This window comes from Drosophila grimshawi, unplaced genomic scaffold (assembly GCF_018153295.1).
Source record: "Drosophila grimshawi isolate 15287-2541.00 unplaced genomic scaffold, ASM1815329v1 contig_1367, whole genome shotgun sequence".
Lineage (NCBI taxonomy): Eukaryota > Metazoa > Arthropoda > Insecta > Diptera > Drosophilidae > Drosophila > Drosophila grimshawi.
In genome coordinates this window covers 7,395,245-7,410,966 of record NW_025062889.1, presented here as the reverse complement: position 1 = coordinate 7,410,966, position 15,722 = coordinate 7,395,245, and the positions used below count along the sequence as shown (strand labels likewise).

General features: G+C 41.6%; 3 protein-coding genes across 3 annotated transcripts; 2 read left to right on the top strand and 1 right to left on the bottom strand.

Annotated features, from left to right (window-relative positions):
* The first annotated feature begins 1,718 nt into the window (after window positions 1-1,718).
* LOC6560246 (transmembrane protease serine 9) lies at window positions 1,719-4,659 on the top strand. Its single transcript, XM_001985973.2, has 3 exons — window positions 1,719-2,537; window positions 2,608-2,921; window positions 3,522-4,659. The coding sequence occupies exons 1-3, from the start codon at window positions 1,719-1,721 to the stop codon at window positions 4,657-4,659; spliced, it is 2,271 nt and encodes a 756-aa protein (XP_001986009.2).
* Window positions 4,660-6,083: 1,424 nt separating this feature from the next.
* LOC116805093 lies at window positions 6,084-6,633 on the bottom strand. Its single transcript, XM_032735167.1, has 2 exons — window positions 6,447-6,633; window positions 6,084-6,387 (listed from the first exon to the last, which is right to left on the bottom strand). The coding sequence occupies exons 1-2, from the start codon at window positions 6,570-6,572 to the stop codon at window positions 6,262-6,264; spliced, it is 252 nt and encodes an 83-aa protein (XP_032591058.1). The 5' UTR covers window positions 6,573-6,633; the 3' UTR covers window positions 6,084-6,261.
* Window positions 6,634-12,118: 5,485 nt separating this feature from the next.
* Window positions 12,119-14,170, top strand: LOC6559317 (lysyl oxidase homolog 2B). The gene is made up of 4 exons (XM_001985971.3): window positions 12,119-12,466; window positions 12,552-13,497; window positions 13,562-13,719; window positions 13,785-14,170. The coding sequence occupies exons 1-4, from the start codon at window positions 12,286-12,288 to the stop codon at window positions 14,000-14,002; spliced, it is 1,503 nt and encodes a 500-aa protein (XP_001986007.1). The 5' UTR covers window positions 12,119-12,285; the 3' UTR covers window positions 14,003-14,170.
* Window positions 14,171-15,722: the final 1,552 nt, after the last annotated feature.

The window sequence follows — 15,722 nt, the reverse complement described above, 5'->3', positions numbered from 1 at the left end:
GCCCCACATGCCGCTGTCCAACCCAGATCTGGGCCCTTGGCCACATTACGCGCACAATTAATATGCCAAGTGTTTTGTGTGCGCATACTAATGACTTTTTCCAGTGGCCACAAAACCATCAACTTGCCCAGCAATATTTGCATCTACATCTGCATCTGCATCTGCATCTGACTTATACGGCGCTCATCTGTCAACTGCGGCCATCTATCAATAATTGTTCAACTGCCCGACAAAACGGCGCAGACGCAAACGCTTCCCTTTCCCCTTCAAATGCACGAGCACACGCATTAAATTTTATAGTCGAGGGCTGACTACTTGAGAGCCATACCCACATATGTATATATATATGAGTCAGAGCTTAGCCAGACACGCGCGATTTTTGCGTTGGTTGGCCCATTATTAATCTGCCCCAACAATTGTGTTGGCCACAGAACAAAAACAAAACTCCCGACAGGTCTACGTCAACGGGGCGTTATTCCGGTTGTGTCTTTAAAGGGGTTTTAACTTCTTAACTGCACTAAAAGTTTTACGAGTGCAAATACAATTAGTGCGCTGTTCCTCCTATTTGACAGTTTAAGTATAGTTCTGATTACTTAACAATTTATGCGCTACTTGAAATGAGTCAACCATTTTAGCCCACCACAAACTACAGCAGCTACCCTAAACACCCTGTATACACAACGCACAAAGCAATGAATTGACCAAGCCAACCACGTAAATGATGTAAATGTTAACAGTTAAGTGGAGTTGGTTGTGGTACCATGACAAACAGCAGCACAAAAAGCGGCCAGCACAGTAAAACCCAAAAAAAAAGTATAAATATATATTTATACGGCTAATGCAAACAAGAAGCAGACACACACAATACAATAAAAAAAACATTCGCCCAATAAAATAAATCAAAAGAAAGTAAAATTACGACGCGTCGTGCGATCGAACTGCGAATATGCGGCATACACAAAATGTATTTCAATAAAATCAGGAGAAAAAAAACTTTCGCTACTTCAGTGGCAAAACAAAAAAACGAACCAAAACTATAGAAAATAAAAGAATTTGTATTTTTAAGCATATCGAAGCTTAAATGCTCTAATACAAAAACCGGTTTCAATATCAAATATAGTTTTAGGAATTAACTGATAGTTAAACTGAAGAGCAAAATATTTCAAGCATCAAAGTTAGAGAATTATTTTTTGTAATTTGTTAAATAGTTTGTGAAAATATGTTGTAAATAAAATTATAAAATAATAATAATGAATTACTTTGCGTTATATTAAAAAGAAGAAAGTAGCTCTCCGACTAATAAGTTACATATTATTCGAAGTCGATCCACATTTCAGAGCATAAAAAACCGTTGAGTTGAATTCGATGAGTTTTTATGTGGTTTTGGGTGAAGTATCATTATCATGGTCAAGTCGGCGTAGCCTACGCATGCGCAGAATACAGATACAGATATAGACACAAATACAAAAGCAAATACACAAATATATATTTATATATTTATATACATGTATGTGTGTGTGTGTGTGTGGATTGGCAAAGTGGACGTGCCACAGGCCAGAACCACTTTTTTCTGCCCGGTTGCTTGTCATGTGAATTTGGGTGAAATGTTTGTCGCTGGCTTTCAAATTCGTGGCTGGCTTTTCAGTTTGCAACGAGCCACACGAGTTGGTGGTGTCGCCCAAGCCAACTAGAGAAAGCAACCATTACACCAGACAAAAATGTCTTTGAGCTGCCAGCCGATCTGCCTGACGTTCTGCTTGCTGCTGGTGCTGTTCGGATCAGCGTACACCACTAACACAACCACTGGTCCCTCGGTGGGCACCACACCAGCTTCACTGCTGCTAAAGCAATCCCAGAACACGTTTGTACAATGGGTCTTATCTCTGTTGCCGCAGCGACCCGATGCTTCTCCAGAGCCTGTCACAATTGCCACGCTCAGCAGCTCGGCAACGGCACCCACTGAGATGCCAGATGTTGCAACGCAAACTAGCACCACCACAACGGCGCCACCACCGACAACCACTCGTAAGGCCACAACGCCGGCGCCACCAACCCTAAGTCCACCTCGAAACTGCACCGATTGCGTCTGTGGCGTGGCGAACACTCAGAAGCGCATTGTCGGCGGCCAGGAGACGGAGGTGCATCAGTATCCTTGGGTGGCCATGTTACTGTATGGCGAACGCTTCTACTGTGCCGGCTCACTGCTCAACGATCAGTTCCTGCTGACGGCTTCGCACTGCGTCTACGGGTTCCGCAAGGAGCGCATTTCAGTGCGTCTGCTGGAGCACGATCGCAAAATGTCGCATCTACAGAAGATTGATCGTAAGGTCGCCGAGATAACCACACATCCCAAGTACAATGCACGCAACTATGACAACGATATTGCCGTCATTAAGCTGGACGAACCGGTGGAGTTCAATGAGATACTGCATCCGGTTTGTATGCCAACGCCAGGACGCAGTTTCAAGGGCGAAACGGGCGTTGTCACCGGCTGGGGCGCAATCAAAGTGGGCGGACCCACTTCAGACACACTGCAGGTAAGCAAACAGCTAATACCTATACAGTGTCTTAGAGCAGTATATTGACAAGCTGGCCTTATTTTATTAGGAGGTTCAGGTGCCCATTCTATCGCAAGATGCGTGCCGCAAAAGTCGCTATGGCAACAAGATCACGGACAATATGCTCTGCGGCGGCTACGATGAGGGCGGCAAGGATTCCTGCCAGGGCGATAGCGGCGGTCCCTTACACATTGTGCCCAACGGCACTCGGGAGTATCAGATCGCCGGTGTCGTCTCATGGGGTGAGGGCTGTGCCAAGGCCGGTTATCCGGGTGTGTATGCCAGAGTAAATCGATATGGCACCTGGATCAAGAACCTCACCAAGCAGGCTTGTCTGTGCCATCAAGAGACCAAGAAGATCAAGTAATTGGGCGCATAGTTCAGTTCGTGTAGCAATAAGAATTCTCAGTAGACACTTGCAGAGTAGTTAATCATTGCTGATACTTTATAAATTAAAGAAATCTACCTAATTGGATAAATTTTATAAATCCTATAGCAACGATTGAACGAAATTCCAGTTTTTACTTGCAAAAACTTTAACTGTTTCGTGAAAAATCGATAGAAAACTTATATTCAAAAATTTGAAAAACAATCGATTGAAAGTTCAGTTTTTTTATTAACATAAAAAACTGATTTCTTTCTTTAGATATGTTGCCTTAACTAAACTCTAGTTTATCAAAACTTGATCGAACTTAATCGGCATTCTCTCTGCAAGTGTATTACAGACTTCGACTTGTCGAAGATATTTTAAATTGCTCATTTCCTTATTTATTGATAAATACTAAAAAAAAAAAAGAAAGAAAAAAGTAAAGAAAAATGTATTCTTGGAGCATTCCAATCTGTGGCAACGGCAATAACCTTTTGGTGGTCCGGTTTGCTGGCTGGTCTAGCCAGTTCTGAAGCCGATTCAGGTTCAGGTTCAGGTTCAGCTTGCGCGATTCTAGTTTGGCTTCTGGCTGCCAGTGGCAAGGATGCGCCAATTCAGTTGCCAATTGTCGGTTGGCCGAAAGAGTTATTCTTCGATACAGAAATGAGATACATTTGCTTGCTCTTACTGCTGGGCCTAAGCCTGGCTGCTTCATCCAGTTTGCGCAGCTCCTCGGAGCCAGCCCAGATACTGGAGTCTTTGAGCAACTTACGACAGAATAGCTTTCTCGACTGGATCGTCTCCGCAATGGGTCCAGAGTACACAAGTGTGCCCCCTACGCGGAAGTGTTCTGCTTGTACTTGTGGCAACATCAATTCACGTCATCGCATCGTTGGAGGCCAGGAGACCGAGGTGCACGAGTATCCGTGGATGGCAATGCTCATGTGGTTTGGTAGATTCTATTGTGGCGCCTCGTTGGTCAACGATCAGTATGCCTTGACGGCGGCCCATTGCGTCAATGGTTTCTATCATCGACTGATCACAGTTCGACTGCTCGAGCACAATCATCAGGATAGCAATGTGAAAATTGTGGACAGACGTGTCACTCGCGTCCTGGTGCATCCCAATTATAGCACACTCAACTTTGACAGTGACATTGCCCTCATACGCTTCAATGAGCCAGTGCCTCTTGGCATTGAAATGCATCCAGTTTGTCTGCCAACGCCGATGGAAACATATGCTGGCCAAACGGCTGTGGTTACAGGCTGGGGTGCGCTCAGCGAGGGTGGACCCATATCCAATACTCTTCAAGAGGTGGAAGTGCCCGTGCTGTCCCAGCAGGAGTGTCGCGAGAGCAACTATGGCAATGACAAGATCACCGACAATATGATCTGTGCGGGCTACGCCGAGGGCGGCAAGGATTCTTGCCAAGGCGACAGCGGTGGACCGATGCATGTCATTGGCGCAGCGCAATCCTATCAACTGGCGGGCATTGTATCCTGGGGCGAAGGTTGCGCCCAACCCGGCTCACCTGGCGTCTACACGCGCGTCAGCAGCTTTAACGAGTGGATTGAGGCAAACACTCGCGACTCGTGCACCTGCAACCAGTCGGGGGAGGAATCGAGCACTCAAGCTGAAGCTGGTAGCAGCAGCTCAACGGAACAGCCAGAGATGGTCACAGCGACCGAGAGCAGCCAGGATCCCGAAGTACCAGAAGTAGATTCTCGTGCTTAAGATTTTATATCCAGAGTTAAAAATATATTTGAAATAAAGGCAATCAATGCCCATGAATTTGGAAATTATTTCGTATTTTTATTTATTTTTAATACTTGAAAATGATGTGCGTAATTCTGGCATTAGGGGGCTATAACGGAGCTATGCAAAGCATGTACAGGCAGAAGCCCGCATCTCCTTGCTGAAGCTTTCAACGATAACTTTGTCAATACAACCTTGCTTCGTATCGACCAACCTCCTCCAGCAACTATCAAAAGTAAGACGACTTTTTGTAGCTCATTTAAACGGCTCTAATTGTGTATCGAACATCACAACGCAGCTCACATCTCAATTACTTAGCAATAGCGTGAGTAGTGTAAATATCTAACATTTCGCTTATTTATTATTCACTTGTTTGTAGGTGATGCTCGATTGCATAAGGTTTATGTCACACGCCTTGCATCGGGTTCGCGATACGATGCAAATAGATGATCCAAATGCGGTTTACCAATTCGACTATGCAGCCGAATCGGGTATTCTCAGCTACAGTGCATGTGATGAGCGCAGTGAGAGGACATTTATTTCTGACTGGTATCGCAATATGTTTAACTAAATTTTATTTATTGTGTATTCCTTAAAATTAAAGAAGCTGCTACAGCAATATAAGAGATGATGTTTACTGCTGGTTACATACATTGGCACAACTTCAAGTTGCCAATTTTACCAGTTCTTAATGGATACAGGGTATATATATATATAATATCTGACCCTCGGGTGACTGAGCTGTTATTGTTCTTTCGCTTGTTAACTGGCATCTCGAGCCGTTTCAATTTCCGTCCGTAATCTGCTTGTTTTTAACTTTGCCCCGAGGCATTGAACAATTTTTTTGCACGAAATTGCCACTAAATCAAAACAAAAATTACACCGACAACAACCACGCACAACTCCTACACAGCATGAATCGTGCTTGTCCCAATGGTGTCCAGTTTGGAAACGATGCTGCGGCACTGATAAATAACTGAATAATAATAGAATAAACAGCACAAAAGGTGTTAAAACATTAAAGGCGGCTTTTGCCGTGCCGAGCAAAAATACAAGTGAGAAAAATATAATAAAAACAATTGCAGGGAGAGAGAGAGAGAGAGAGAGGAGTGCGGCCACTAAAATTATGCACATCCTCGGGCGAAGTTTGTATTTTGTGGCTAAAAAATATTTATTTTTATTTTGGTTTACTCTCTTTTTTTTTGCTTGTGATTTTTTCTTCCCTTCCACTTACAGGCAAGGCGCAAATTTGCTGCAATTGAGCGCATTTTGTGGCTTTGCGGCCTGCAGGTTAGAAATATTTATTGGGGCGTAAAATTGTTTGATTGAATATTAGGGCGGTGCCTTAATAAATTCGTGTTTCGTTTTCTCTTTCGATGGTTTGCTAAAAGACCAAAGCCGACTTTTAAATTGCAGCGATGGATTCCATGTATTTAAAGTTTAATAGGAAAACAAGTTTTGTACATTTTTGAGGGATTTTCCCAAATTTTCTTCACAAGCACAGATATTAATTTAATAAACTTGGTCATTAAGTTAATTTAACACGTAGCTTGGCAGCTTATTGCACGTAAAATGAATGTCTCACGCAATTCCAATCATATGCAATCCATTGCTAACAATATTGATTAGAGTAACAGTGAAAGCCAACGCACCGACCAACATTTTTTCGGTTATTATCAGCAACATATCGAGGATGTTTGCTGCTGGCTAAGGAATGTAGAGATATTAAATTTAAAAATAAGGACACGCAGGACCTTCGTACTTACCTCTATGAAATTAATTGTTAAGCTTAGAGCTCGCTGAGCAATGACGACGCCAAGAGAGACGCAAGTGATTATGGCCATGAGGGTGACAATGGCCAAGGCCTCAACTAAACGGACGGCGACGGGCATCTTCAAGACATTAACGATCTGTCTTAGTAATTTTTAAAAACAATATTAGCTAAATTATCGAAACAAAAGCCAAATGACAGGTGAACAAAAAATATATTCAGAAAAAATAAACATAAGAGATATGTCATTTTGAAATCAATTACGCTTAATACTTGATCCAACTATATGCCCAATAATAGCTAAACCTTGCTTGCTAAATCCATACCAATTTGTTCAACAATAACGTTTCTCAATTTTTGCAAAAACTCAATTTGTTTTGCCCCTACACGTGCCAGTTGATATCAATAAGCCCACATTGTCTACCAACAAGCTGCAACAGAAAAGACCACAAAACCGCCAACAAATTATTGTTTTCAATCGTTTTTTCACCCCTTTTTTTTGATTCAAGGCATAAATATTTTTCAATATGCAATTCCAATTATCCTATGCAAATGCAATTTGTCTCGCTGCAGAGCAATTTAGGATCCTCCTCCTCAGCCGAAGTGGGTTCGCTTACGCCCTAAACTAGGCTCGTTTTGTCCGGCTTTGATGTGTCTGCTGGTATAGATTGCTCTGAATTATGGCACTAAATGGCTAGACATGTTACATAATTCATTTAGTTCGCATCAGGGACATTTTCCATTATGGGCTATAACATATAGTTGGTCTGTGCCAGTGAATTCAACCGATACAACAATGGAATTGAGTGTAGCCTGTGTATGTGAATGTGTGCTATTTTTTAAAACTTTATTGCATGTAGCAGCTTACTTATTGTATGGAATATTCAATTAGATACATATGGGCGGACAAAAAAGGGGGGAAAACAAACAACAAATTAATTGATTTTCACGTTGAGATTTTTCAAATAATTTATTAAAGCATTTTAAATGACAGTCCAACGGCTATTGACGCAAACAAGTCAGCCAGCAAGCCAGCCAGCCAGCAAACTGACTCTGTAGAAGTTGAGTTTTATTAACCAAGACGCAACACGGCGATTTTCCGGCTTCTGCTTTTGATTTATTTTTCGTCAACTTCATAAAAATCCTAAAATAAATATTTGCACACATAAGTTCAGGCTGCGACGTCGGAGTCTATCCGTCGTTGTTGCGTCTGGAGACAGACGAAAAAATAAGCGCAAAAGTTTTGTGGCAAATCCCTGGCACGGCCCAGCCGCAGGCATTCGATAGACAGAAAAGAGCAAAACGAAATTAAAATAAGCCACAAAAAAACAGAAAATAAAGATATCTTGTGTGTATGGATTCTTAAATACCCTATCATATGTGTATATTTATTATAAGAGCTGAATGAAATCACATCAGTAAATATAAACATATAATTTAATGAATAAATTTATAAACCAGCAAAATAAGATACCATTTTTGTTGTGCCAAAAATTAGCACATATATTCATTTATTTATTTTAAACTGGGATAGTTAAGGATAGTTATTTTAAAGGTTATCATCATGCCCAATCTTATAGCTCAAGCAATAAGATGAAACTCTCTGGCTTTCAGCACACATCACAACTAAGCCTTCTAGAGGGTATTAACAACAAGTACAAGTATTTACAGCAAAATCCAGCTTGTAATGGATATTTTTATTATTTGTAAAGTTCAAGCTACTTGCTAGAGACCGCTCTCAAACATAATACCTACAATATTTACCTCTTATTGTATTTTGAATTTATTGTCATACAAAAAAAAAAAAAAACAAAACACAGTCTTTGCATTACAACATCGAAAATGTGTGGCCAATGGTGCACAAGACAGGACATGCCACCTGGTTTTTGTATACAATATCTCCAATATTCATACATTTACAAAGACTGGGCATTGGCATTGGTTTGTCGCAGATCAACAGCTTGTCTGGAAGTTCATGCGTATTTAAACGCTTCAATAAATCATTTTTACCAATTACAAAATTTATTATTCTTCCAAATTTTGAGATTTTAAACTGTTAAATAATACATAAGATAGTAGAGTAACGAACTGATACTCACTGTCAAAAAAGTTCAACCTTAATGAGATATCTATCAAAATGTTGTATTTATTAAGCAATTATTTAACTGCACAAGTTTCAAATGCTGCAACAAATTTAATTATCTTTTTACAGTAATTTTCTTGGAATGCGCTGCACAAATATAGAGAAAAACATAATATCAAAATAAAGCTCATTATAATTCCAAACGAAAACAGATCCATTTCAATGCCCTGCCCCTTTGGTTTCAATTCAGCGATTGTCTCTCGCTTGTTTTCATTATTGTTTTTATTGCTTCGTACTTTCGTGTGTCCAACTGACTGAGTTTGCCAAAGCATAAGGCGCATTTAAATTTCATTATTTCACTTTGATGCCCCAAACCCAGCCCCAGTTTCAACCCCAGCCAAGCCTCTCCCAGTTCAAGTTCCAGTTAAAGTCCCACCGCCGTTTTCCATTGAAATTCGCATAAAAAGGGTATTCAAGCAGAGGCATTCGATAATTGTGAACTTTTTGGCACGTATTCAAAACCGAACACGCCTTGCCACATTTTTTCTTCTGCTGTTCATTCTTTATGATTTGCCTTCATATTACGAATTAATAAACAATTCTTTCATTTATATTTAAGCTAGCTACAAATTTGCGAGTTATTGCCACATTTTGGAATTTTTTATGATTACTTATTCGGCGTCTTCTGAGTTTGTCCTAATGAATCATGGTTATGTCGGCTATAATTTAGTTTTAATAGCACTTTGGTGACATTTATACTGTCAGCGGCCTACAATTTTTATTAATGTTCAAATGAGCGCCCATACATGATATCATTATAAAGAGATATCACAGCTTTTAATGTCATTTTGTGGGGGCTTTGTACAAAATGAACTTATGGCCTACCAGTCTGTGTCTAGCTGGCTGTGTGTGTGGCAACTGAAAATAATATACTACTGCAAGCTTTGTTTTGAAAGATTTCACTGGACCGTTGACAGCAGCGGTTAATTTATAACAAATTAGAAGTTTGTTTAGGGAATTATCTTGATAGATGGATGAGTAAATAATGTTATGTTTGTTATTGTTTATTTGACCACATCTTTAATAATTGCTGCTAAACCTTGAATCTAGTCAAAAGTGCTTATCTTGTCAATAATTCGTATACAAGTAGCATAATTAGAGCGTATCGCTCAGTCGAACACGCCAGTAATACCTCCAACATTTAATTGCACTCATAATAATATTAAATTTTCCTGTAGTTTATGGAGCTTATTAACTTTCAGTTTGCGTGCACCGAGTCGAGTTGAACTCCTTTAATGAGAAACAGGGGCGGTTGCAAGACTAACCTAATCATCTGGCTCACTTAAGTAATAAGGCAATTTATCGCTTTTCAATATCCTTTAAGCAGTTTTTGCTCTTTTACTTCCTATTATTACACTTCCTACGCCAGGGCCCTCAAGCACTGCGAATGAATAAAGAACCCACACAAATTATTTTCGCGCTGGTTTCATTTCTTCCATTTTTTTTTTTTTTACAGCTCCCCCCATCTTTGGAGGATACTGCGGCTGTAGCCGATGCTCTTTTAACTTGTCGCTTCGCTTAGCCAGCGGCACACATTGCGATTTTTATGTGTTGAGCTTGGGCTTGAGCTTGAGATTGGAATAGGGATTGGGAGTGGTATTGGCATTGGTATTGGTATTGAGACTGGGTCATATCCTTTGCCGCCTGCCCGTTTTTTTGCTGCCTGATGCCGTTGGCGTTCTCAGACCAGTTTGATTTTAGTGCCTGGCACAGAGACCAAGGGCCAGTAATGATTTTATTACACGATTTTATATCGAATTTTATTACCTTTGTGCATGACGCTGCTGGTGCTGGTGCTGGTGCTGCTGCTGCTGCTGCTGCCTCTGCTGCAAAGCCAAGGAGTAAAGCACAAGGATTGTTTGTCCTTGTCCATACGCCTTTGGCAACTGCCATTGGAATTTACGCACTCATAAAATTGGCCGTTTGAATTGTGTGGGAATTTCGGAGCAAAGTTTCTTAGCAAAGAATGACCCCAGCCCCAGCCATCATAATTCAATATCATAAAACGTTTATCCAATTAATTGTGCCTCGCTAATATTTATAGCCACTTCGTGTAAGGATTCGAATACTAGTACATCTTAAAGTTTTACTTTGCTTCGATTAAGTTATAAAGCAGATTTTATATCCAGAATATAATGTATCAATTCATCAAACAACTCAGTTTTAAATATCTCATTCTGTTATTTCAATAGCACGTTTATTACTTTTCTGTACTTGGTTGTGTTCGGATTGATCTTGAAAATGTATTCAACGGCTGTTTTGGGGCACGCTTCAATGGATTTGTATATTTCCTCCTCTCGTCTCTCTGTCTCTCTCTCTCTCTTTCATTCTGATTTGGTGTGTGCTCTCTTCCGCTGACCTAATCGGGTTAGATTTCCAATTACGATTATGCTAGCACTTTTGCTAATGAGCTCAAACCCAACCAACACACACATAGCAAATCAACCCACATGCAACTCACAACCGAGACAAATCCAAACGTCATTACCGCGTGTTTTCATTTTTCATTTGTTGCTGTTGTTGCTGTTGTGTTTTTGTTGTTACTGGTCTTTGTTTCAGTGTCAAGTTCAGTTCTCAATGTTGCATGTTGGCCGTTTGCCGTTTGCCGTTTGCCGTTTTGCGGCGTTTCAAATGGCTGCATGCCAAATATAATGGGTTTCCCTTGATGAGTTTGCCAGCTGTGCATGCAGATAGAGATAAACGTTGAAAATACCAACAATAACTAAAACTACAATACACATATTTCTCGTATATAGATGTAGTGTGTCACAATACTCTGTGTGTGTGTGCTCAGGGACTGAATTATGGCATAGTTTTCCATATTTTCGTTTTGGTTTGTTTTCAGATTTTGCAATGTCGTATGAAAATCGCTGAAGTGGGCAAACAAACATGCATTGGGGGCAATACAGGAAGCCTCATTAAATGTTCGTCATGTGTCTGAGAAATAGTTTATAATTGTTGCTATCCGAGTCAGATTATTATTATTATTATTGCAGGCACGATATGAGTATAATAAACAAGCTTTAGTTTGTTTCCCTTAACATTGTTTATGGAGCAGCACTTAATTAAAGTCTCTCTGGCCTACACTGAGAGAACTTTGTGTAGTTAAATAAGTGCATAAAATAACGCAGTTAGTTGTCGTCGATCTTATCAGCAAAAGCTTACCATTTTCCTGCTCGAATTTGCCTCACACAGTTCGCTATCGCAAGATTCGAATCTCCGCTTGTGAGAAGTGCATCAATATCTTTCTGAAAATTACATTATTGCCATTGATGTACTGTCAATCTGCTGACAGACACAAATTGTAATACAGAATGTATGCGATTTATTTATATGGCATTAGACGCTCTCAATCGACGCCCTTGTCCGTCAGTTGACGTCAGCTGAGCGTTTTGAGCATTTTTTGAGCGAGCTTCTGAACCGCAACAGATACTCGCACATGTGTGTATATCTAGATACATCTAAGTAGATGCCACTGCCAGAGCGGGCCTGAGCTTACCTGAAGTTCATAGTTAAATGATTTCAGTTGCTTTTTAATTTTCGTTTGAACCTTTGCTGCGTATTCGGTTCAGTCTCAGTTCTCAAACACACGCCGAGCCGAACAAATGCAAATGCAAATAGCACAAATCGCGATTTGTCGAACATAATTCACTTTTGCTCCCACTACCTACATATAAATATATAGTATTAGATGTTGGCAGTAAGTGTTCTGTGGCTGATACTGATTGGCGCACAATTGGCCGCAGCCGTGGTGCATCAATCGCTGCAGGATGCGCGACAAGAGCAGCAACAACTCATTCAACGGTATATCAAGACCCTGAATAAGGAAGAGGGCGCCATACGTCTTGTTGGCGGTGATGCCGAAAATGAAGGTACTTGGTTTAATTCCTTTCGTAATTAATGCCGATACCATAAGGAATTTCTCATGAAATATCCTCATTTCTAACCCTTTCCTAGGTAACATTGAGGTGCTGCACAACAACAAATGGGGGGCCGTTTGCGACGATGAATGGGACGCAGCTGAGGGTGAAATTGTGTGCCGCCAATTGGGGTTCCTGGGTCTACGTCGCTATACGCACAGTGGCTACTTTGGACCCGCTCGTCGTCGTTACTGGATGGACAATCTGTTCTGCGAGGGACACGAACAGGAACTGACCCAGTGCCACTTTGATGGCTGGGGCGTCAACGACTGTGAACCGAGCGAAGCAGCTGGCGTTATGTGCAACCCACCAGCGGCGGCTCTAAGAGCAGAGCCCGCAACTTTCGCAGATGACCGACCACTGGCCAAATTTCCCATACATCCCAATTCACGGCTATATGTGAGATTGCGAGGCGGTCGCTCGAGAAACGAGGGACGTGTGGAGGTTCGGATTGATGGCCAGCGCTGGGGCAGCATTTGTGCGGATGGCTGGTCGATGTTGGAGGCGAATGTTGTCTGCCGCCAGCTGGACTTGGGCTATGCTCGGGAGGCCTTTCAGACGGACTACTTCGGAGGTGCCAATATCTCACGGCCCATGCTCAGTGGCACCGAGTGCTATGGGAATGAAACGGAGCTGGCGGATTGCCTGCACCACAATCATATTCGAGGGATTGTGAGCTGCCATGGAAGTCGACAGCATGTGGCTGCTGTAATCTGTGATTATCTATCGCCCGATTTGGTTGTGGACTTCTATGAGATCGAGCAGACGGCCCACTTAGAGGATCGCCCCATGCTGCTTATGCAATGCGCCATGGAGGAGAACTGCGTCTCCAATGAGGCCTATCAAATCCAGCGCGACGATCCCAGCTGGCGATACCAGAGGCGAAGGCTACTCAAGTTCACGGCAGCTGCCATAAATGCGGGCAACACGGACTTCAGACCCTTTAAAGAGAAGAGCCAGTGGGAGTGGCATATGTGTCATATGTAAGCATAATGATTAGTTAGCCCAACTTGTGCTTAAGATATAATATATATTCTCCTCTTGCAGGCACTTTCACAGCATGGAAGTGTTTGCCACCTTTGACATATTCGATGCAGAGGGTCGCAAAGTTGCCCAGGGCCACAAGGCATCCTTCTGCCTGGAAGACAGCAGCTGCCTGCCCGGCATTCACAAGAAATACAACTGCGCCAACTTTGGCGATCAAGGTAATAACTAATTTCAAAATAATCTGATTACATTTAAACGGAAACTTTAACAACTTTATCATCAGGCATCTCTGTCAATTGCTCGGATGTTTATCTGTACAATCTGGACTGCCAGTGGGTGGACATCACAGAACTGCCACGGGGCACATACATACTTAAGATTGCCATCAATCCGGAATTCAAGGTGGCCGAGATGAGCTACGACAACAACGCTGCCATTTGTGACCTTTTCTACGCAGAAAATTATGCGCGTGTTGACAACTGCCGTCTGGCAAGACCCTGAAGACGATCAAGCCTCGAATATTTCTTTAACAGTGCCAAATATTATGATTAACCACGAAGAGCGTCAAGCGTAAAGATGTTTATATTTTTCTACATTCTACATTTTCTACATTTTTTCTCTTCTTTAACCGAAATAAAACTGCACATTTTAAAGGTCGTTAGTACTCAAATACCAAATGATGATGATGAACTTGAGAATCACCAGAGTGTAAACATGTCAGAGACATGAACGGCATTGTCAACGCCAGCGAAGCATTCATCAAGTGTCAATACCTGGCTGGGGCTTCAATACATATCATTGTCATCAAAGCTGGGTGTTGAACTGTAACTGAGGGACTGTATTTGTATTTAAAGCAAGTACAAGTACAGGTTTCACATAAACTAAATGCTGAAGCGACCCAAACTGATTAAACAAATTAATTAAACAACGATAAATTGAGTAACAGAGAGTTATTTACTTCGAATCTTGTGTAAACTATTTAATCAGATATGCTACTGCCGCTATTAACAACAAAATGTTGTAGCTAACTAGTAAGTCCCGTTAAAACTGACTATCTGGACTCAAACATTCTCACCATTAGTAAAATTAAAACCATTTATTAAAACAAAAAATCAAGTTAGTCATCAAATGATCAACTCCAAGGCAGAACTTCTCCTGCAAATAGTCCTTGCCGCTCTCTATCGAAATGATAAAAGTGAATGCGTCAAACTACTTCTAACTGCTCACTGAACCAGCCCGGAGTATCAGGCATCAATTTTGCTGACAGTCCTAGCTTCTTGAACCCAAGCAATTAATGACCCAGTAGAGATTCGGACACATCGCTTATCCCACTGGCCAAATATTCAGCATTTTTTATATAGAGCAAAAAAGCGACGTGATGGATGCACGTGGCTAAAAAAAAAATGAAGCAATCAAATGGTCGTAATGTCATCAACACCATCCATAAGTGGACACACACAGACACATGCAGGCAGGCAGATAGGATGGATATATAGAAACTGTGAGAGGAACGAGGACAGCGATGATGAGTTACTTTGGTCACGAAGCTATTTTTACGCTTGATTACACGATAAATGAAAATCAAATGTTTGATTGCTTAATGCTTGGCCAGCAGGGTCAGCAGAGGCCAACCACCTAACCACCCAACCATCGAGCAGCATAACTTCAGAAAGTGCTGCAATTTTGCCAAAGTGCCACAATGATGATGGCTCCCTGGTCTGGGTGAACATTTCAATTATTTATATGCTTGTTTGTCTCCCCATAGAGGTGGGGGGCGTGGTCGTCTCATGTGTGCACGTGCGATACGCGGAGAGGGTGTTGGAGCGGGCAAATTGGAGAGATAACAGTTGACTGCACACAGCTATCTTTTTTAGCCACCAGATACACGCACAGAACTGCAAATTGCGAGGCTGAAGGCAGCTCAAAATCCAGACTTTGACTGATTTGTTGATAGTTGAGTGCGCTTAGGACACGCTGCCAGACGGGAAATAGGACATTGTCAAGTTATTGCCTGACGGGCTGACTGATTTTCGCTTTCGTTCCAACACCTCTGCTTTTGATTAATTTATTAATCGCCAGCAAATACAAAGTGAAAGCATCGAACCACAAATCGAACGCAGCTCTCAAGCCTTCGCCTCGCATAAGCAGCTTATGTTAATTACATTTTGAGGAAAGTGTTTTTTTGAGCATTGCGAAAGAGACTCCTTGACGCAATCAATCA

Bases quoted from the DNA above. Each gene is read 5' to 3' on its own strand.
- LOC6560246 (XM_001985973.2), top strand. From the start codon at position 1,719: ATGTCTTTGAGCTGCCAGCCGATCTGCCTGACGTTCTGCTTGCTGCTG. The intron at 2,538-2,607 runs GTAAGCAAACAG...TTATTTTATTAG, and splicing joins CCACTTCAGACACACTGCAG to GAGGTTCAGGTGCCCATTCT. The intron at 2,922-3,521 runs GTAATTGGGCGC...TCTGGCTGCCAG, and splicing joins CAAGAGACCAAGAAGATCAA to TGGCAAGGATGCGCCAATTC.
- LOC116805093 (XM_032735167.1), bottom strand. From the start codon at position 6,572: ATGCCCGTCGCCGTCCGTTTAGTTGAGGCCTTGGCCATTGTCACCCTC. The intron at 6,388-6,446 runs GTAAGTACGAAG...TACATTCCTTAG, and splicing joins TAACAATTAATTTCATAGAG to CCAGCAGCAAACATCCTCGA.
- LOC6559317 (XM_001985971.3), top strand. From the start codon at position 12,286: ATGTTGGCAGTAAGTGTTCTGTGGCTGATACTGATTGGCGCACAATTG. The intron at 12,467-12,551 runs GTACTTGGTTTA...ACCCTTTCCTAG, and splicing joins CGGTGATGCCGAAAATGAAG to GTAACATTGAGGTGCTGCAC. The intron at 13,498-13,561 runs GTAAGCATAATG...CTCCTCTTGCAG, and splicing joins GAGTGGCATATGTGTCATAT to GCACTTTCACAGCATGGAAG.